Source organism: Ochotona curzoniae, unplaced genomic scaffold (genome assembly GCF_017591425.1).
Source record: "Ochotona curzoniae isolate NIBS_2020 unplaced genomic scaffold, NIBS_Ocur_1.0 contig_2321, whole genome shotgun sequence".
NCBI classification, from domain to species: Eukaryota; Metazoa; Chordata; class Mammalia; order Lagomorpha; family Ochotonidae; genus Ochotona; species Ochotona curzoniae.
In genome coordinates, this window is record NW_024465421.1 from 21,225,182 (window position 1) to 21,248,732 (window position 23,551).

General features: G+C 44.8%; 1 protein-coding gene across 4 annotated transcripts in view; it reads right to left on the reverse strand.

Annotated features, from left to right (window-relative positions):
* RBFOX1 (RNA binding fox-1 homolog 1) overlaps positions 1–23,551 on the reverse strand; it is a 1,044,467-nt gene that overhangs the window by 907,785 nt on the left and 113,131 nt on the right. Inside the window, exon 1 of one of the 4 annotated variants that reach the window (XM_040973375.1) lies at positions 9,864–9,929. The exons of the other annotated variants lie outside the window; for them this stretch is intronic. Coding sequence (XP_040829309.1) covers positions 9,864–9,908 — 45 coding nt within the window. The 5' untranslated portion in view covers positions 9,909–9,929. Of the gene's footprint in view, positions 1–9,863; positions 9,930–23,551 lie in introns of those variants that run through there. 4 annotated transcript variants of the gene reach the window in all.

A 23,551-nucleotide genomic window follows, 5' to 3' on the forward strand; every position in this document is an offset into this window, starting at 1 on the left:
ATTGTTATAATGATTCTTGTGGCTCTGAGTCAAAAAGAGGGAAAAATGGGCTTACAGGACAAAATGTTCAATGCCAGAAATTCAAATTTGGTCCCTAACTCTTCTACTTACTAGCGTTAGTATTTCTGGGGGAAAAAAAAAATCATCTCACTCCTCCCTCATGAGAAATGGGAATAACCAGCCTCACAGAGCAGCTATGAGTATTCAGTCCTAACATGTATGGCTGCAGCTTAATAATAACACACAGCACATCATACTCAAAGTACAGTGTGAGGGGCTGACACTGTAGCACACCGTGTTAGGCCACATCCTATCTGAGCTCCCAGCAGCTCCACCTGCAATCCAGATCTCCACTAATGCTTCTAGGAAAGTGTGAGAAAATAGTCCAAGTCCCCAGGCCACTGTCACCCACATGGGAAACCCAAGAGAGCTTCTGGCTTCGGCTTGGCCAGCACTGGTTGTTGCAGCCACTTAGGGAGTTAACCAAAGGATGGCAAGGCTCTCCCTCCTCCTCCTCTGTTATTAAACTATATTGGTAATTATTTTCTTATAAAAATACAGTATCAGTGAGAACAATAATACAGTTTAATCCTACACGGTTACCTAACCCTTGACAGTAACGTTGTTTTATCAGCAGAATCTGAGGCCAGAACCACCCAGAATGTAACCTCTGCATTTCAGCCTCACTGGGGCAAACTTCATATCCTTGATAATATACTCTCTTAAACAGCCTATGGAGTTTATCACGCATCATCTCTATTTCTAAAAACAGATTTACACCAAGATGAGAAAATATGTTACAGACCTATTCCACTAGATATGGAACTAAAATAGCTGCTATACATGCAATTTTCCATTCTTTCTTTAGTCAATTAAGCAATATACTACACACATCATACATATGTGTGTATATATACATATATATATGCATGTATATATTATTATACACACATATACATATATCAGAAACATATGAACTTTAGAAATGGCTGCTAACAGCCAATATGCCAATATCGACAGAACCTTTCTGGATGTTAGCCCTATGTTTTTATTTCCATTTATGTTACCATTGAACAACAAGCTATGGTTTCATGCTAAACCATTTCCAGAACCAACATTTAGCACAAGCATTCCACAAAAGCCAATTTGATGCGCTGTATTTAGAGGGACAATTGACAATAATGGATCCGGCATCAGCCTTCTGACAGTTCTGAAATGGGATTTGCTCCTTGCTTTCTTTATTCAACTGTGAGCTCACTGGACCTGAAACACACAGGAAGAGTGGTAATGGCCCCCACTTCCTGTCTAGTTCCTAGGCTCTGCCTGGGGTGGGGAGGTGGACTTGAGGCCCTTATCCTGCTCAGGTGGGAGGCTTGCACTTTCAGGATTAAAAACAAAACAAACCAAATCTGTGCCTCCTCCTTGGGTAGAAGGCAACCCATGCTGTGAGGTGAGGCTAAGACCTCCCACCTTTCCCAGGGCAGAGCACGCCTGGCTGACACCCTGTACTCAGACACAAGTAACAGACACTTTCAGAGGAAAAGGCTCAGAAGACTGCTGTTCTGGAACTGTCCTTGGCCAGATCCGAACTTCCTGCTGGCCAGAACTTATGTTCAAGATGTTTCCCTTGAAAGCAAAGATCCACAGGCACACCCTTGGAACTTTACAAAACACAGATGAGCCCATCCACTTATTTCAACCAACTAGAGTTCCCTGGGGCTTCCTATTGCTATCTTGGATATTTGTATACATATATATTTAACTACATCTCTTTAATATTTTTTTTCTTCTAAAGAGGAATAAAATCTGTCAACCTGCTCTTCTATTTAAAGGTTGAATTGAATTGCTTTCCTTTTCACAGAAACTTAACAGAGCACAAGACAGCCAGGTCTTACCCAAAGCCTAAATATGGGAAGACAGAACAGAATTGAGAGATCCACATAAACTCTACCTCTGGCCTAGACCACCCAGGGCACCGCAGCACCAAGAGCTAAGTTTCTTTTCCTTTTTCTTTTTTTTTTTTTTTAAAAAGATTTATTTTATTTTTATTGCAAAGTCAGAAACACAGAAAGGAATATCTTTCATCCATTGATTCATTCCTCAAGCAGTTGCAACAGTTGGAGCTGAGCCTACCCGAAGCCAGGAGCCACAAGCTTCTTCCAGGTCTCCCATGTGGGTACAGGGTCCCAAGGCTTTGAACCATCCTCGACTGCTTTCCCAGGTCACAACCAGGGAGCTGGTTGGGAAGCAGGGCAGCCAGGATTAGAACCAGCACCTACATAAGATCCCGGCACAGGCAAGGCAAGGACCTTAGCCACTAGGCTACCACACAGGGTCCAGAGCTGTTTCTTAAACACCCCTGAGAAGATCCAGTCAGTGACTTCCATTTTTTTTTTTAAGATTTTAATTTTTATTGGAAACTCTGATATTCAAAAAGGAGAGAGGAAGATTTTTCATCCATTGATTCACTCCCTTAGTGGCTGCAATGACCAGAGCTGAACCGATCTGAAGCCAGGAGCCAGGAGCTTTTTCCAGGTCTCCCAAGTTGGTGCAGGGTCCCAAGGCTTTGGGCTGTCCTTGACTGCTTTCCCAGGCCACAAACAGGAAGCTGGATAGGAAGTGGGGCAGCCGGGACCGGCACCCATATGGGATCCTGGTGCATGCAAGGTGAGGACATTAGCCACTAAGCTACCATGCCAGACCCAGTGACTTCTATTTTCTAACAACACGATTTAAAAGGACATAAAATGGAGATCACTCATTCTATCAAATTTTTCTGAACATGAAGGCTTTCCTGAGATGGCTTTGGTGGTTGCTAGAGGCCACAAAGAAGAGACTGCTCATATCCTTCTGACCCCAGAGAAGCGCACACTGGGGAGTAAAGGTGAAAAATAGGCAGCAGGGGTATGATCTCATAGCTGAGGTGGTTGCAGCCAGCACTCGAGTGCCTGGGTTGGACTCTGAGTTCTCCTGCAGAACCTAGCACACAGAACTGGTAGTTTGAGTAGTTGAGTCCCCACCATTTGCAGGAGAAACCTCAATTGAGTTCTGTGGCATCACAAGAACATGCGAGGGGGTTAGGAGGTCTTTTCTCATCTCTTTTCCTTGATTGCTCTCTCGCTTTCTCTGGTACTTGAATAAAAAGCACAAAAAAATCTAAGTATGGGTAGTACTGATTTTCATTTGTTTTAACAAACTATTTAGTTCACGTCACTATTTTAGTTTTAACTGGTAGATAAAAATGCATGTCTTTTTAGGCACTGTGACATAGTAGGCTAAGCTTCCATCTGCAGTACAGGTATCCCAACCAACACTGGTTCTAGTCCTCATTGCTGCACTTCCAATATGGCTCCCTCTTTATGGCCTGGCAAAGCAGCAGAGGATGGCTCAAGTCCTGAGCCCTTATACTCCAGTGGGAGACCCAGGAGAAGCTCCTATCTGGCTTTGGCCATCGCAGCATTTGGGATGTGAAGAGGAGAGATATAAGATCTCTCTCTCTCTTTTTCTTCCTGTAACTCTTTCAAATAAAAAATATTTTTAAAAATGCATATATTTTGGGGGCCATATGATATTTCATTCCATATATACATAATCAACCATTCTTAAATGGAATTTAAAATGCCTTTCATTTACAAAAGCCGAGCAAAGGTGTTCTAAACATTTCTATTGTTGAACACTGAGAAGCTTGAATTAGGAGCATGGAAGCGGGCAGACTGGCAGACCGACCGGTGTGGTCAGCCACTTGAAAGCTTCAAAGCTTCGCCCTACACCTCATATCCAAATCTCCTGCATCAACAGCAAGCAACAACGGCGCTCACTTCCTCACTGTGTGCTTTGAATTCATCAATATTTGAAAGTATTTACAACAATGCTTGGGAGATACGAAACACTGTAAAAGTGTTCAAACAAATAAACCTGTGTGCCAAATCTTTAAAGACAGAAGACCATGCTGTTTGAATACCAAAACATTCTTAGAATTGCTGTTGCATGATTCACTGAATGATGTTGTATTTCTCTCCTGGTGAACCCCAACACTAAGGAGAGAAACTCCATTTCCTGGCACTTGCTGGACATGCAGTGAGTAAATCCTGGGGAGAGAAGCACTTAAATTGTGAAGCCCCATATCATATTTATGAGGAAATTCGTTCAAAGCAAGCAGCTGCACCAATTTTAGTGTCAGACTGTAAGGAAATAAGGATATTCTCCTTTTGCATGATAATCCTATTCACAGCATTCAATCAGAGATTTTCAAAATTTAGTCTGAAATTGATAATCTTCATTCTCCCTCTTGGAAAAAAAATCAGGCCACACATATAAGAAGAGGCATACATTTAAGGAAACCAGAGTTAAAGGTTACATTAATTTTGGTGTAAAACATTTTTGAGAACCATGCACACAGCTTTGTTTCCAACATCTGCATCTCCCATGAGCTTCTGAAGAGTCCTGCTGGCAGCCACGTTGTTCCCGGTGCTGCTTACAGCACCAGCACTCACTGCAGTTACGAGGAAATCATTCCTTGGGTCTGATTTTTGTGTGTTGAGGGTGGGGAGGGTGTCTGTCCTGTGTATAAAATGTTTAGCAACATTTCCCATCCCTACCAAACCAGATGCCAGTAGCAACTCCTGCTAACTTGTGACAGCCCAGAATGTCCAAACGATGTCACCACCTGTCGTCTTGTTAGGCAGAAAAAATCCTCCTAGTTGAGAGAACCCAAAGCCTCAAGTATCTGCTAAGTTTGATTCCCTGTAACTTTCTTTTTAAAAGGCATTTATTTACATATGTATGTGAAGGGGAGCGATAAAGAGAAAGAGACCCTTCATCTAATGGTTCATTGCCCAACAGCCTACAACAGCCAACAACAGCCAACAATAGCCAGGGCTGGTCAGGATAAACCCAGAATCAGGATCTCCATCTGAGTCTCCCATGCGGGTGGCACAGGTCCAAACACTTATGTTGTCAAATGCTACTTTCCCAGGGACATCTGCAGGAAGGTGGATTGGAAACAGAGCAGCCACAGCTTGGGCTCCAACAGGGAATGCTGGTGTTAGAAGTAGAGGCCAAATGTACTGTACCATAATGCCAGCCCTTGATTTTGTGTTTTTAACAAGTCAGCATATGTCAGTGGTAGCTTTGAATTTTGGAATCTGAAAGATTTGGACCATAATTGCTTTTCCCAGCTACAGGAGACCATGAAGATTACTTCCCCATATCTAAATGAGCCACTACAATACATACCTTGCAGGCTATAGGTAGAATCAGAGGATGTACGCTGAAGCTTCCAGTTCAGAGCTACACACAACTAGGAAGAGCTTGGGCAGAAAGCAGCATTGCACTGTGGTTACTCCTTGTGGCTTTAACAGAAGTGAGAGGGCACTATGTACACAATCAAAGCACGAGAGACAAAACCGACAGGTCCTTCTCATTAGCAGGTGAGCTGCTGGTTTCTGCGCAAGCTGAGGTTTCAATTAAATCACAGCAAGGTGCATCAGCAGCAGGGCAGCAAATGCAGAGGGAGGATTCTGGCCCAACACAGAAGAAAGCAGGCAAGGATGAGCTAGCGCCCCCCTCAGGTCTCCTCTTGGCACAGCAAACCCGGGACAAGCTTAACTCTGTTTGCACTGGGTTGAAATTGTGGGTAACTAAAACTGGGGGAACAGACCTCTTAATGTGTGTGTGTATCTATATTTTGAGGAGTCAAGGTAAGTCAAACCAGGTCAGACTGAGCCAACAAAACATTAAGCTTCAGACCATGAAGCATGGCTATTGTTGACCACTAATTACTGCATGTACAAAACAGCCCAATGTAAACAACACTGAGCTTTGGCAGGGTACACGAGCATAACCCCAGAATTCCAGACCTCACTTGTATTGAGAGAAAAAGTAATAAACATGCCCCCAACTCATTACATAAGAAAGAAAGAAAAAAACCACATCTCCCTGGCATCACAGGAAGCTGGATGCGGTCTTGGTGCTAGAATTCTATCAGCTGCTGAAAAGCCTGTCTCGGTTTCAGAACACTGCCAATAGCCGGGAGACCATTCAACATTGATAATTGTTAGGGAACTCACCGCCACTCTTCTCTCCTTTCCTTTAAACTCCACCGAAATAATTGTTTTTTACAAGGACTTTCAAATGCAAAACTATCACGAACATCCAATGGATGCTATTTACGTGTGCGACATCAAAGGATCCCGACACCATAAGCAAATGAAACGGGGGCCTCCGTCATCCTATAGGTTATGCAAGCACCCGCCCAGAAAGAACTCTTTGAAATCTTTATGGAGCAGGAAAAATTGGAAGCATATTAATCTAGCTAGTGAAATTGGGCTTTTTGTCATTTTTAATTGCTTGAATTCATAACCTAGTTTTGCTGAATCAAAAAGGAGTCGCTACAGCTGACACAAGCTGTTTTGGCCTTGTGGTTCCAGGCACCAGCACACAGAAAACTCCACAACTTCTCACATAAGCTTGATTCTCACTCATTAAAAGGACGCTGAAAACTAGTTGCAACATTACATGTTACTGAATAATTGAATCAACAATGGCCTCCAAGAGAACCACCAAGTGGGACATGCTGATGGGGCAGATTCGTCTCATCCCTGTGGAGGTGTGAACCCCACGCTCACAGGGCCACTCTTGTTTTCTATGATGGAATTCAAATACACTGAGATGCACAATTGCAGAATTCTTCCTTTTCTGATTGGCTTGCTTCTGTCTATAACACTCTAATGCTTAGCCATGCATGAGAATGAAGGAGAAGCCAACAGAAAGATAAAAGCATTTGTCCACCAACACAAATGAAGAGCCTGTCACATTAAGAGGTTTTCCGACCTATGACCTAATGGAATACAACACGCAAAAAAAAAAAAATTGAAGGACACTTTGTTTTCTTCTGTATACATTTTCTCCTACTGCTCTGTCATTTAACTGATTATCATGTAATACGTGTGCATCTTAATGGGCTACTGAGCAAGGTTTCAACACACTGTATGTTTATGCTTGCTGGAAAATCAACATGAGATGGAGATTAAAGTCCCTCAGAAAAGACTACTATCCTAATTCCAGGATGATTACTGCCAGAGAACTTAATCCAGTCTCCTCTTGTGATAACTTCGAAACTAATGCACCTGAATTTTTTTTTAAATAAAAGCTTAGAAATAAAGCCAAATCGAAGTTTACTCATAGTAGTTGCATTATTACCTGATAAATTTTCTACCTCTCTGAGATCACCTTTCATTTCTGTAGTATTATAACTCTGCTCAAAACCTCATTTAAAATTATAAACATATGAAGAAAACAAGATTGAATTTATCTTTCTCTAGACATTCGAATACTTTTTTTAGTTCCAGATGAACTCACCCTTCCAGGCTCTCCACTGTTAGATGGAGGACAACGAATGCATAAAGCTTGCTTCTAAAACATGATGACACACCCACTATGTGAATAACATGTGACAAATGGCACACTGTCAAAGCTTGGAAAGCTATCGAGGCAGGTAAATGCAAAGCAGTCCTTCACCTAAGAGGACTTTCAACTTTTCTGCCTAACCTTCATAGGAAGAAAGAAAAATAAAAGCAGGAAATGGTTACCTGGTGCTTTGAGAGAAGCACAATCAGGAAGAAAAATGCAGCTGTTATTTTTGTTATCTGTAAGAAGGCCAAGCGTACATCCACACCCATGGCTCCTTCTACAACATGCAACGACACAGGAAAATGAGCCCAGGCTCCAACCAGCCAACCGGTCACAGAGGGAAACAGAAGCTTGAGCGACTGGAGCACAATTAATGCAAAAACACACTTACTTCACTTAAGTCATGAGGGACACACAGCTTTTTGGTATAAACCTATTCCTTGGTAGGGACAGACAAAAGAACCAGCTCTTTCTCAAGTATATAAAACATTCTCCAAGGGCTGATTTGCTTGGTTAAAAGCAAAAGCCAAGAAAAGTTTGCATATTTCTTCTTTGAAAAAGTAGTGTATAGTAAGCTTGTCTCAGACTAAAGAACTCCTGCAAGTGCAAAGAGAATTTAAAAAAAAAAAAAAAAACAAGCTCCAATCATTTCTCAGGCAAGTGAACAATCACCAAAATGAAAACTATGCAAAACACCTGGACACGCTCTGATTGGACTAAGGAAGAGCGAGGGCCATCGGCAAGCCCCAGCTGAAGAGATGATGAGACGGGGGGTGTGAAGAGTGGGAAACCCCCCAAGACCTCCCCACTCTTCAGACACTTGTCTCCTTATGACCACTGAAGGTTCCTAATACAGCCAGGCACCCCCAATGTGGGCAACGACTCTCATGGGAAGATCACCAAGGTAGCCAGATCTTCCTGAGCACCAGTGGTCCACCCTTCTTTCCTTAAGAATAACTCCCTTCAGATGTCACCCCAGCCAACCCCAGAGGCCAGCTACGCTAACAGCCACATTTTGACTCACACACCTTTGGCTCTCTCCCAGGCTCCAATCAGATGGCCAAAAACAGGGAACACGGTGGAGTTTTTGGAGTCTTAAACCGCACAACTGGCTCCCCAGCTACCCAAACAGAGCGGATGGCACAATCATTTTTGACTTCTCCATTAGACATGCCACTCACTTTTGCGCCACCAACGGGCAAGTGATGAGATTTCTCAAGATGCTCAGAAAGTGACTCTCCAGCCCAGCATCCAGCGATAGACATTTACTGACATGGCGGGGCCTGCAAAACTTCGGGATGCAGATTCCTGCTCTCCCCTTCCCCGCGTTACACACAGCCACCACCACGGGTACCTCTGAAGTAGAAAGGGGTGAGGTGCAGCTCCAGTGTCAACGCAAAGAAAGAAAATCCTGTATTTCGCTGCCATCTGCAAACCATGACCGGAAGGCCGGGCTGAGACAGAGACTTCCAGGTGGTTCCTTCGTGCCTGGGGAATGTCTGCTGATTCCCCAGACTATTTCGAAATGCACAGCGCTGAATTCTATCGCTCTGGAAGGTGACACACACACACGCACACACACCATCAGCTGTCACAAGAACGGCACCTGTCATCCTACGTATTAAAGCGTTTCAGGGCTTACTTGTCAAGAAAGAGCTTGGATTCCATAGTCTGCACTCCTCCAGCCTCTTCTTCCCCGGGAGGCAAGGAAAGCAGTAAAGCCCGAGAGCCCCGCGCACGCAGCTGTGGACCTGTTTACAGGACGTGCCCCACACGCGCACACACGCGTGCACCTGCCGGCCGGAACCTGCGCCAACTTTGCGAGCGCCTGGCCCGCCTGTGTCCTCAGCCTGGTCTTTCATGCAAATCCACGCCCAGCCTTTGGGGAATGTTCTATCAGCTCTTCATAAAAAAAAACACCACTACCAGCACCTCCCCCGCTTTCGTCCCCAGGAATAAAGTTAAAACGAGCCCACGCACAATTAGCCAGGAAGTTGCCCGCTAACTTCCAGTCGGCCAAGAAAATCCATCCGAATCGGGGCTCCCTCCTTACGCACCCCTCGTCCTCGCCAGGGGCCCCAGCGCGCGCTCCAAGGCAGCGTGTGAGCTCCTCGGGCCGAGCTTACATACCGTGGCCCACTCACACGCCGCACACGCGGCCGCATCGTTCCATCGCCGCCTTGGGGCTCCTGGATGTCTAGTCCCTGCGCGAATCAGCAGCCCCCGGAGGCGCACACGCCGCCGCAGCGGCCGCCACCTTCCGCGCGCGAACGTTGGACAGCGGCTGACGGCGGCTCCTCTGCCACAGGCAGCCCCAAATGTCAATTCACATACTCCTCCCCCTGTCGCCCGCCCCCGTCCCCCCCGCAGTCCCCTCCTGGGAAGCCTCTGAGGACGCCGCCCCGCTCCGCGTCCCTGGGCAGTGCCGATGGAGCCTCCCTCGATCGCCTTACCTGAAGGGCATCTCCCACGACTGCAATTAGCTGCCAGGATTTCATTGCCAGCTGCAGAGTGCCTCCTTGTTTGCTCGCGGGAGAAGTCCGGGGCCACCACGAACGGGCGTCCACGTGCGAGCAATGCAAATGACTCCAGCCGCGCGCGCCTCGCTCGGATCCGCCGGGCACGGCCGCGCCAGGTGCAGAGCGCTCCGGGCGCGCGGGCGCGAGAGCGAGCAGCCAGGGGAGCGTGGAAGCGAGTCCCGGGCACACACAAAGGGGAGGCCACGACGGGGCCCGCCCTGGGGCCCTGGAGCCCTGCTTCTCGCACTCGCTGGGCCTCAGGCAGCGCCAAAAAAAACGCTGTCCCAATTGGAAGCCCGTTAGGCAAACTCTAGCGGTTTGGGGAAGGCGGTGGACGCCCGGGCTGCGTGGGTCCCGCCCCCGCGCTTCACTGAGTACTTGGTAGAGCAGCGAGCTGCCGGCCCTGTCTCTCGCTCTCCCTTGCTCTTCCTCGCTCTCGCACGTGTCCCTTCTCTTGTTCTTCCAAGCATTAAATACATACCACATGACAGAATAGGGCACCTTGCAGGGTCCCCTGAGTCCTCACTTGACAAGCAATTTCTTCTCACGAGCAATGAATTGTCTACAGGCGGGACATAAGCACTTCCAATTACTCACGCTCCTCCTGCATTATTCAGCGTGTCAACGGGACCCTAAAGCACAGCTTCCAGAGCAGTGCCAGGGGGAGAACGCGGCGCCCCGCGTCCAGTCCCCAACACTGCAGATCCGTCTGCGCCAACAATTCCCTCTAAGACACAGGTGTGTTCCATTGAGGTGCCTGAGCTAGTCTCGCACAACGAAACCGAAACCCGGTGCGCCTCTGATTGCAGGCAGCAAAATGTCTGTGCGCTGCTCAGCTTGGAAGGATCGCCTTTGTAAATGAATGTACCTCAAGACAGCAGCATCAAGCCTTCCCGCTTTCCAACAGAGTCCTCATAGACCTGTCTTTGGGTGGCGGTTGTTAAACAGCAGTGGCTATCTACTGGAATCTGTAGGCTGCCCAGTGTCCAGCTGAACAAACACAAGTAGCTTCTCAAGCGGATAGCACCTCCACGTGTGGCAAGCAGCTGAAATCATGTCTTGCACGTTTATTTTTTAAAGAAATGTGTAATGTGTGTGTGTGTTTAAAAAAGATTTGTGTATTTATTTGAAAGAACTACAAGAGAATGCAGGAGACAGAGGTCTTCCATCTGTTGTTTCCCTTCCCAAATGGCCACAACAGCCAAGTCTGGGCCAGGCCAAAGCTAGCAGCCAGGAATTTCTGTATCTTTACGATATGCGGGTGTCACAGGTGGTGGCAGCTTAGCTCACTATGTCACAGCGTCTCCAGTCTAGCGTGCAGGACAGCACCTCAAAGTTCAACTGGTCTGAACCCTCCCAGAACTCTTCCTCCCTCGCCACCCCTCCCCGGTTCTTCCCAGGCTGCCATGACAGTCATCATCGTACTCTAAACTTCTCCATCGCAACCCTCCAGCTCTCTTCAGTTGGAGTATCACCTGTGGTAGGGACCAAGCAATGGACCCGTTTAAGAAGTGAGACTTTTGGAGGTAGACCACTTGGTTCTCCTTTTCTTCTTCCCTCCCATTCTCCTGTGTCCTTCCTCATCCTCTTTGTTCTCATACGATCTAGAACAGGCTTGCTGGGGTGGGTGTTTGGTTGAGTGGAGCAGCACTGTCACTCAGTGAGTTCAGCTGGCACCTTGATATCAGTTTCAGTCCTGGCTGCTCTGTTTCCAATCCAGCTTCCCCCCAATGAGCCTGGGGAGGTAGCGTAAGCTGGCCCAAGAGGCTGTAGAGAAGGACGCAGTGAAGGGCTCCTGGCTTTGACCTTGGGAGCAAGCGCGGGGGTTGAGGGTCTCTCTGACCCTCTTGCACAAGCTCTCTCTGTTATTTTGCCTGTCAAATAAACTGATAAACAAAAGATACACCTTGAGATGCACGCTTCTATATTCAAGTGCCTGAATTCAAGTCCTGGCTCCGCTGCAGATTTCAAGCTTCCTGCTCCTCTGCACAGTGGGGGGCAGCAGCTGGTGGCTGGAGCACTTGGGTCACTGTTGCCAACACAGGATACCAGAAGCAAAGTTCGGGCTTCCGGCTTCTGTCTGGCTCACAGCCGCACATCAGGGGATCTAGTGAGTGTGAACCCTCAGATGGAAACACCTTCTTTTTTTCCTCTTAAATAATAAGCAAAAACTGAAAAAAAAAAATGGCCTTGTTTCTTCATGCACTTATCAGTTGAATAAGAAGAATCTAAATAAGGAATGTGTGTAGGCATACACACCTCCATCCTGTATTTCACAAACAATGAAATATTCATTGTATCCTGTGGCATCTGGCTGGACAGCTTTTAGTCAAGGGCCTTGTGCACAACTGATCAGGATTTAATATATTAGCAAGCAAATTTAAAAATGCTAATAAATCTTTCAAATATTTGTTTTTACATTTATTACAGCTCCCCATCCAGAAGGACGGCTTCCAGGTTTTTGTGAAACGTGCCAAGGCCGTACGTAGGCACCATCCATCTTGGTCACAGCAGCAGCAGCTTGAGGAGGGCTTCTCCTGTCCCATCCATCAGCTGCGATTTTAATATGGCTTTAATACAGTGTTGGACTTGTTCCTGTGGACTCAGGAGGAAAAGGGGGTAGGTTTCTCTGTCTGCCTTTCTTGGGTGCAGTGGTATTTTGAGTAGCTTACGCAAGCAGTAGGGAAAACTTTGTTTCACAAGGATAACAGTGTCCAGTATGCCACACTTCTGGCTATTATTATCTTTTTAAAGTGAACTTGTGATGTGAACTTGTATCTCTCCTCAGACACATTATCACCCCCAGCAGTGTCCATCCAGTAGCATAGGCAGAAAAGTATTTAGAGTTTTTGCTTAACTGGAATCCTCTTGGCAATTATACAGATTCACAAACATACAGAATTACTATTATCACAGTACAGACCAGTATCCCCAGTGGTATAATTAGATCCACAAATCAGTTCACAAAAAACAAGGTTATTCAAAATGATTCATGCAGTGGGGGATTGGTGGGGTAGCCGCTGGAGAAAGCCAACCCTAATTTCAGCTCTGCCATCTCCATGTTCTCTGGCACATATGGCCATTTAATCTCAGAAGGTGACAACCTTGGCAGGTGTTGCCAGGCCTGGTTATTGATATAAATTGCCATTCTTATGTGTAAGTGGCACAGCAAAGAGTTAAAGCAGCTTCTATGTTACTCAAAGACAAATAAGGGCATACGCATACATCTGTAGCCACGAGACATGGCACAGAGAAAGGGGCGGTTTCCCGGCTCCCAGTCCAGCAGGTGGACAACAGTGGGTAGGGTCCTCACAGGCCAAAAGTCAGGGAAGAGTCAGACACTGTCAACACAAGCTGAGACCGACATTCGGAAAGCTGAATGGTTGGTGTCCGTGGAAGTGCAAAATGTTCATACTTGTTGACAGAGCAATTCCACATCTGACATGTGAGCTGACAACACCTGCACACAAAACATGTCCCTGGCTACAATGCGTACCGCTGAGTTTAACAGAGGAAAGGTGGCAAGCAAACTAAATTCATATTGGGCATACTATAATACATCCCACAATAGACTATTATACAGCACTGAAAAGGGCTGACCACGTGAATCAGTTGATGTAGAATCATAGATCTGGAGGTAAAGATTTGTGCTATAATAAAACTACATCTACTGTGATGCTCAATAATGTCCACAGAAACTGGACTGAAGGATGATTTCATTCTGGCATGAAATGAAACTGAATGATTGAGGATTCTTCCAAAGGTTCGTGAAACCTCACTTGGGAATAAAACCATACATGGATTTCATGATGTTTGCAAAATGAATAATGTCACCATTGCAAGTTCTTTGGAGTTGCTGGAGTTTCCTTATACACATGTTGCTCTGTAAAAAATAACTACTGAGATGACAATGCATGTCTTGGAGGTCTTGGATTGTGTGATGTCATTTACAAAACACGCCAGTGAAATAGCGAAGGTCTAACTGCCACGTTCCCTTAGCAGAGTGCCTGGTTGCAGTGCTGGTCACCCTGCATGTCTGACCAGGCTTCCTCCAGTGAGCCCAGCTCCTTGCTCCTACAGGAGAGACCCGATGGAGTCCTCCTCTGGCTCCTAGCTCCAACCAGGCCTAGCCCAGGCCGAAGGGTGGGGGGATGTGAGGAAACAGCAGATGGAAGACCTCTCTCCTTCTCCCTCTTTCTCCGCCTTTCAAAAACAAACAAACAAAAACAAGACCTTTAAAGTACAGCAAAAATAATACAAATTTTTCTGTAGCTCCTGGCTACTTGTGAGTGCATGAGTTTAAAAGGGTCTAGGGCAGAGACTGTCCACCTGCAACCCAGGGGTCAAACTCAGCCTTCAAACATAAATGGATGGTATATTTTTAAAAATTAAAAATGCATTTATTGGAAAAGCAAAGTTAGAGACAGAGGAATAGAAACAGAGTGGAGGGGAGGGAAGTGAAGGAGAGAGATTACATTTGTCGATACGTGAGTGCGGAGTCCAGTCCTGCGCACCCTGTGGCACGGCTCCTGCCCATGCACCTGCCGCCCACGGGAGAGACCTTGAAAGTGTTCCTGGCTCGTGGCTCTGGCCTGGCCCATCTCGGATTATTGCGGTATTTGGGAAGACAACCAGCAGAAAGAAGATCTCATTGTCTCTCTCTGTGTGTCACTCTGCCTTTCAAATGAACTAATTAATTAATTAATTGGTCTTTAAAAAAAAAACAACTCTCCCTGAGTGACACTCTTCCGCAGCACAGCCACAGGGATGCGGCTACACTTGTCTGCAGGGAGAGTTGCCTCTATCCTGCAGAGTTCTCTAAGCAGAGGTCAAAGAGGCCACCTGCCCCTTTGATCCTTTACTGTCTAGCCCTGAACAAGAAAGGTTTACATGCTCAAGAGTTTAAAACGCCACCATCAGGCATTCAACTTATTTTTAAAGTGTGTCTGTAAGATCTCTAACAAATGCATGCCTTGTTTTGGGTGTAGAAGGTATACGCACATCATCTGTCTGAAAGCATCAGGTAAGGATGCTAACGACGATGCTCAGATTCCACATCAGAGGGCCTGCGTTCAATTCCTGGCCCCAGAGCTGACCCTGGAAGAGGGCCGTTCCCTGCCACACAGGTGGGAGACCTGGACTGAGTTCACTGCTGCCCACTGCAGCCTGACTTCATCCTGTTTAGTGCAGGCATTTAGAGATGGCAGCTGTCTCTGTCCATCTTTCCCTCTCTCTTTATGTCTGCTTTCCTGACTTTTGAAGTGAGTGTATGTCTGTGTGTGTCGTGGGGTAGCCACATACTTACACACACACACACACACACACACACCTGGAAGACATCCTTCAAACTGGATAGTCTTCATTGGCAGAAATGCAAGTGTTTGTTATTTTCTTCTTTGCTTTTTCCCCTGTATTCACTGATTTTCAAAATGGATGCAGATATAAGAACAGGTCAGAAAGTCCAGGTTATGCGAGAACTTGTGACTGCCACTGGGTCAATATCCTTTTCCTCACCTAGATCGCCTTTTCTCTCCAAACACTGGGTGATAAAACTCTCTGAAGGAAAGCACCATGGTTTGGTTTATACCCTCCTAAGAATTTTGGAAAACTAGCATCTAATTGCTTCTTCGCAGGAAAAAAAAAAATGGCTAAGCCTCAATGCTCTAAAGATTTTTATAAAAATCAATCTTATCCTTGAAGTAAAATGCGACATAGATTATCCCTTCAGCTAGAAGTTATGATAATGACCCACTGAGATACAGCTCACAATACAGTAATACTGCTTCTTTACCAGTTTGAAAATATTTTCCTTAGAAAAACAGAAAGCAGGCTCCATCCGAAAAATAAAATGAAATTACATAGCAACCACAGCGGAACTTCACAGGATTAGAACAGTAGTACCTAATGACTGTCTTTGTCCTTACATCTGATAATTCAGTTGCATTAAGAAAGGTGAGCTTAATGAAGCACACTGAGATTGGAGAGCACGCAATGTATGGAATGCTGGTTGCGGTTCAATTCCTAAATGGATCGCATTAACTCTGCCTTGGTCCCTGGTAAACGACCATATTTCCCGAGATCCAAATGTATAAATCACATTGGGCATATGTCCAAAGTGTTCTCCACAGAAGGGTTCACTTTACATTTTTAAACAGGGCCCTCCTTAATGATGCTTAGCTGACCCTCTTCAGGCCATCAGCAAAATCATGGCCGCTGAGCATCCTTGCCCTGCTGGTGCCACAGCAGGTCCATACAACCTCCTCTCGAGAATCACGCACCAGAGTCATGTTATTCTGGCATCACAACAGTGTTATTTTAATCACATCTTACAACCATACAACCAATGAACAGTTGCTGTGGAAAGTTTAGAAAGTTTGGCAAAGCACAGGAAAAGTCACTGATTAGTAACTGTGCTATTTTGCTGCTAACCCATCCAAGTCAGACACTTTATTCTGCAGAAGCAACTAAAAAAAAAAAAAAACCCTCAGGCACACAACTGACATTTTATCATAAACTATCTGATAATCTTTTTAATTTTGAAATAGATTTTGAACATTATATGCTGCAGCAATAAGAAAATGTGTAACAGCGGGGCGTTGTTGTGACGCCATGTAACGACTAGCCTTGTCCATAATGTTACTGGCTTGACCTTGTACTTGTTCACTAGTTCGATAAAACACCTACATGTCAAACTGGTGCACAAAAAGGGGGGGGGGTATTGTTTTTAGGTTTTTCTTTTAAATTATTTTTGTGATAATATAATAGTTTTAAACATCCAGTGTGGTTTGTAGATACAGTTCTAAGATGGTATTCCCTTCCTCTCTCCCAGAATGCTGCAACCCCCTGTGTTTCCAGACTACACAGAAGCTGCTCCATCTCTGCCAGAGGGCTGTGTCTTCCCTAAGTAACCATGGCCCTGGTCAGACTGCCTCTTCCCATCCACCTGCCCCACGTGGACCACCACACCAGTGTACCCCGAATTAACAGAGAAAAAACTCCAACACAGGAGACAAAGGCGTTAATGGGGAACAATTTAAATCTAAGCTTATTTAACCTAAGTGGCCAGTGGCTGCCCATTTTGTCTTAATTGCCTTTTAAACTAAAATCAATGTTAAATTACCTGAACAATGGCTTCTGCACAATTGGAAGCTGAACATTCTCTAAGTGCCTCCTCAAAGCCCTTCAGCTCTTGTTGGGGGCAAATGACAGCCAAAAGCATCTCTCTAGTTTTGCTATGCTACACCCAACTTTGGTTCATGGGATCTGACTAAAGGGTCATGAAAACACATACCTTGTGAGCTTAGCAATGAGCTGCTCTTGCCATACAGACAGGATTCAAGTGTTCAGATGGAAAGGAAATAATAGTATTATGATATGTTTAACATGTCCCTTCCTTCCTTCCTCCTTTCTGCCTCCCTTTTCTTCTTTTTTGGTGTCGACAAGAGACTCAGCATACAAATGGACAATGGCCAGGCCATATCCAGAACAGTGACCAAAAGCTTATAGGAAGTGGCCTAGGAGGGCAGCTGGCTGCCACCAAGTTGGAACAACTGGAAGTCGGAGCACCATCTCTAGCAGCTGGCCCAGGACACCACTAAAAAGCCCTTGCAAAGACTGGCTCAGAAAACAATCAGGACTTGGCCAATGACTTCCAGCTTCCCCACTCTCAACTGAAGACCAACCAAAGTTAACCTTGCGTGATTCACCGATCCTCCAGAAAGCATCTCTCCTAGGGTAACTCACCTGCCAATTCCTCGTGCCTCCACTCAGGCACCCTAAGTGTCTCCTCCCCTGCTTGCCTTTGAGTTTCTGCCAAAACACCAAGTGATGGTGACCGGCCGCTTTGCAACAACACAACTCTGAATGGACAGCCTCTTGTTGCTTCCACTTGCTAAGTCCTTAGTTTTTTCTTCCACAATGTTTATTTATTTTCAGTATTTTTAGTTAAACAAGATAACCAAATTCTAACCCTCCCTGAAGTTTACTCTCCAGTGGGGAAGATAAAAAAAAACATAACCCAATGTGTCACTGCTGTGCAGGAAAGCAGCTTTGTGATGAGATGGGCAGACAGTGGTCCTGGAGGTGTCAGATTAGATTCTGGGTTGGTAGCATTTATTATTATATAGGTTGGTGTTCTGGTTTTGCTTTATTACATGGCTAACCAAACACACACACATCATCTGATCTGCAGTGTGGTACACAAGACAGACACAAATCCTGCCAATGGCGGTTCAAAGTGTGACCCAGTTCATAAATGGCCCAGAAACAAAAGTAGACAAGAAGCTAGGACTACAAAGAAGATGTGGGTTAAAAGTTCTGGGAACCAAGAAATAGGAGGGAATTACATTTCCAGGTATTATCATGTGTCCTGGGGCTTTGGACAGAAGACAGGGAGAGGAACATGCGCTATCACCAGTATTTCAGTGTGTTAATACCAGCCCAGATCTCTCAGGGTTGAAAAGTTACTGGGAGATAGCCCAGAAGACCTTACCATCTTCCTAGTAACAACTATTCCTTGTGTTTCCTAAATAGGAGGATGGATGAAGAGTTTGGAGATCACAAGATCATCAACGAAAGCACTGGCCATGCTTTTCTCCAAACTCTCTCAAGGGACAGAGTGTGTCACTCCAAGAAAGAAATAAACAGATGAAGCAAGAGGATCCCAAATTCTGATGACATGATTTGGGTTTGGGAAAGCACAAAATGAGGCAGAAGAATCTCCAAAGACAAAAGAGTGCAGTTCCATCAATGTGGCCAGCTAGTTTTCCTCTAGAAACACAGAACATAATTCAGAGGCATCTCTGGAACCATGCCTACCATAGCGCCACGAGTCACTCTCCCTACTCTGCAACAGGGCTTCTCAGAGAAACTGTGCCTCTGATATGCAGACTGATACCCCCATCTGGTCAAAGTGAAGGTTCCCCTAGAAATTTAGAGCTTGCAGGAGATGGAGTCTTGAGATTTAAGAAGAGCTAGACTTGGAAGATGGTACGATGGAGTAGCTTGATGATGGCTAAGAGTAGCAGTCTACAGAGAAGCAAGGAGAGGCGAGAGGGGCAGGGGGAAGAGCTGAGAGGAGACAAAGTGAGATAAAAAGAAACAAGACCTGTTTCCTGGGCCAGTGTTGGGACATTGCAGGTAAAGCTGCCTCCTGCAACAGTGGCATCCCATACAGGCACTGGTTTGTGACCCAGCTGATCCACTTCCAAATCAGCTCCCTGTCAATGGCATGAGAAAAGTGATGGAAGATAGTCTAAGTGCATGATCCCCTGACACCCAATGGGAGATCCAGAAGAAGCTGTTGGCGCCTGTCTTTGTCCAGTGCCTGGCTTTTAAAGACACTTGGGGTAACAAACCAGCATATGGAAGTTCTCTTTCTCTCTATCTGTCTCTAACTTTGGTTTTCAAACAAATTAAAAAAAAAATTTTTTTTAAGTCTCTTTGTACTCTGAGGAAGCCAGGGAAGAAGAAAGACACTGCCTTGTACACTGAAATCTTTCTTGGTTCTGCATGCCTTCCCTTCATCTATCCGCTTCTGATGCAACTCGACTTTCTGTAACATCCCAGCCACAGGACACACCTCTGCTAGCATCTCCAGCCCAGCTGGGACTGCACAGGACATGGTCAGCCTGCAAAGGAGTCCCCAGATCTCTTTGTTTGGAGGAAATAAAAATATCCCAGTGCTGGGAAGAACAAATCTCTTCCCTGTGGCTCATGATCTTTCATGAAGCATGCTGGTGTGCCAGGCTGTGAGAAACACAGTCCAAACCCTGAATGTTAAGAGAAATCCCAATATTCAACAAATCCAGAGGACTGTCTCATGTCCCCAGATGTAACCATGAAAACGTTTTCCTTCCTAAGGATGTGACAGACATCTAGTTGACAGATTTATTCTTTTAATAATACATATTAATGACCCCCATTGTATTCCAGAACCCTTTCAGGCCTTTAGACACAAAACAGTGTATTAGAGAATGAAGGCTAGAACAGAGTATTAGAAGGACTGGCATAGACGTATAGAAGTTAAAGTTGTCGTTTACAATGTCATCATTCTACAAGGGTTCTGGCTTGTGTCCTGGTTGCCCCAGTTCCAATGCTGCTCCTTTGCTAATAGCCTGGGGAAAGCAGTGGAGGATGACCCAAGTGCCTTTGGCCCTGTCATTCCGTGGGGGCCCTGAATGAAGCTCTTGGTTCTTGGCTTCATTCTGGCTGGTTCAGCTTTGGTCACTACGGCCCTCTGGGGAGTGGACCAGAGAATGGAATACCTCCTCCTCCCTGACCCTCTGCAACTCTGACTTTCAAATAAATAAATAATTTTAAAGAACTAAGTGTTAGAATATAAACTAGTATTGTAATTGCTGTAATAAATGATAGAAGAGTTAAGCTGTGCGGGGGTCACCTACTCTGCTGCAAGTGCAGGGGGCACATTCCAGAGAATTTAAAAAATGATGTTTGATTTGCATTTTAAAGGGCGCACTGGAGTGTTTTTCAGCAGAGGAAGTGAGGGAAGGAATTCTAGCCAGAAGAAACAGCTCACCCAAGGGTACACAGGTATGCTTGGGCAGGCTAATGGATAGAGATTAGTGAAGACCAAGGAATGTGGGAGCCAGGTAGACATCAAAAGACCGTGTGTGACATGAGGAGGATTTTGAACTTTATTACTCACTCCCTCAAGTTACTGCTTGGAGAGTGGACCACTGGAAGCAGGGAAACCCATGAGGAGAAGCTTCTATTCCTCCCAAAGTGTGGCGATTTGCACAAAGACGGAGAAGTTGGGATAGAATGACAAAAAATTGATGTATACCTTACAAATAATATTGGGAGGATGTGTTGAATGCCTAGAAGATATGCATGTTTGAATTTTATGTCTCCCCCCCGCCCAACCAAATGGAAGAAGTAAAAAAAATTTTTTTTTTTTAAAAAAAAAAGCTATTCTAGGACAACTACAAGATCAAATGGAAACACCAATGACCAGGTTTGGAGCATCAGATTAATGCATGGGAAAGGTGAGAGTCTCATTTTGGCTTTGTTGAGCTGGATATGGCAAAAGGAACCTTCAGACTGGGCTGCCTAGGAGGAAAGTGGATATATGGGCCTGGTACCGCAGGATGAGGCTGGAGACCAGCTGGACTTCACAAACAGCGAGCGCAGATGTCCTGGACACAGAACAGGTGAGTCTGGAAGAGTTAGATTCTGATGCTGACACTCTTGTCCAAGGCAACACAGTGGGATGCAGTTGTTAATCAAGTCATAAATATAAATCTGAATATAGCCCCTGAAGCTGGGACTGTACCTTCAACATGCTGTCAGGTAACAATGTAATCACACAATATCCATGCCATAGGTATAACTAGTCAAATGGATGGACATGGTTAAATAGCAGATTATTACCTATGCTGCCTGAACCCTAGGTACTTTCCACCAATCTGGGTAATACATGACACATGTTCTCTGTAGCAATTAGCAAAAAAAAAAAAAATTCAGATACAGACAATATCTTGATCAGGTTTCTCCACAGAAGCACTGCATTTACAGTGAGCTACAGAATAATAAAGTATGCTTGCTGTTAATGTCTAGTGGCTCAGGAGAGAAGAGAAGTCAAGATATTAATTCATACTTGGAGAGAAGTAAGAAGTTCTGAGGCTCCGTTGTAACAGTAGGGTGACCATAAAATTAAAGTTGTTTATTTATCTATAAAACGAAACAAAAAAAATCCTGCATTATTGAATTTTGATGTCTCCACCACAAATAAATTTTAAATGTCTGATAACATACATGTTTACCCTGACAACTACACAATATATCTACACACTGGAATATCACATGGTCCCACCAATATATCCATTCTTCAGGTCTCTAAAAAGAAACTTCTGCTGAGCATTATAATGTTTTAACACAAAAATGCATTATTTGTCTTTGCCAATACATACACATAATTCTGTCTAGGAGTTATTCCACAGATGAGAGCTTTAGTAGAAAAATCATTTCTCATTAGAATGGATAATTGACCAGAAACTCTTCTACCAAATATAAGTTCTAATGACAAAATATATCACTAATGATCTTGATGCTTGATTCTGTTGTTAAATAGCCCCCCTCACAGACAACAATGTCCCAACCTATAACTGCTCTTATAAATAATGTCATCCCAAGATTGAATTTAAAAATACATTAATGTGGACATAACAGGCAGAGCTGTCCAACAGCAGGACACACGTTCCCAGCTCTAAGGTGAAGAAGTCACACAAGTCTGCCAACAGACTAAATGGCTCCAAGTCCTCATTTGGGAAAGAGGTCAAAACCCTAACTCAATCTACCGTCTGTATAATTCTTCACCATATTATCTCTTTAGGGTTAAGGATGGACCACAAGAAAATGGCAATTTCATTTTATTCAAAAGGAAATCATTTTTCTATTAGCTTGAGTCCCTTCTACGGTGACAGACTGGCTTAGTCTGCTTGGGCTGCTGGAAGTCGAGTCCCAAGCCGAGTGGCTCGTGTTTATTTTCATGTTGCTCTGGAGGCTGCCAGTCTCCAATCACGACAGAGGTCCTGCTCCTGGCTTCTACACTGCTGCCTTCCTAACACGTCCCCACAAGGCCTGCCTTGGCTGTGCGCGAGGAAAAGGATGCTGGCATTTTCCTATTCATTATTGATCATGTTCTGCCTGCTAGACAAAGGGAGCTGGTTTGCATTATCAAAATTTCAAGAAAAACAGAAACCATTTTGAGTGGAATTATCATGCACTGCTCTGCAAACTTTCCAATGTGGACACCACGACAGCCAACAAAATCTCAACCTGACCCCCAGGAAGCTGCAGAGACGTAGCCAAAGGAGCCGGTTACACAGAAATGAAGCTTAATGTCTTGGTCGTTGTTTTAGAAAGTCAGGGGTTTTTGCTTTGTCTCACCTTTGCTTTCTAACCTTTAAGACAAGACTACTTCAAAAAGTTCATGAAAACTAGGAATAAAAGCTGTGGGTGGGGCCAGGTGCGATGGCACAGTGCTTAAGGTCCTCAAAGCTTTGGGACCCTGCACCCGCGTGGGAGACCCAGAAGAGGCTCCTGGCTTCAGACCGGCATAGCATCGGCCGTTGAGCTCACTTGGGGAGTAAATCATCGGACGGAAGATCTTCCTCTCTGTCTCTCTTCTCTGTATATCCGCCTTTCCAATAAAAACAAAATAAATCTTTAAAAAAAAAAGTTGTGGGTGCAAAAAAAAATTTTTTGAGATCCACGGAAACAACAGGACTTTAAAAAGTTAAAACTGAAATATGGTAAGTGAATGGATTTCAAAAACATATAAGATCAGTATTTTTGATTTAGTTTTCCATGGACGTTTTGAAATGTCCTCACACACAGAGGTTATCCGACTTAGCAGTACTAGAAATTACTACAATAATAATAGTAGTACTAACTAATAACTACTAACAATAAATATTCTCTCATGTACCCAAGTTGCTGGTGTTGCTACTATAACACTTTACATATTAACCATTTAATCCATATTAATTGAATTTCATTGTATTCAACATAAATCAACTAAGCTTTATTATAGGAAATGTAATTCACATGAATAATTAAATCATATAAATGACTGAATCAGCTGCATTTAATTATATTAG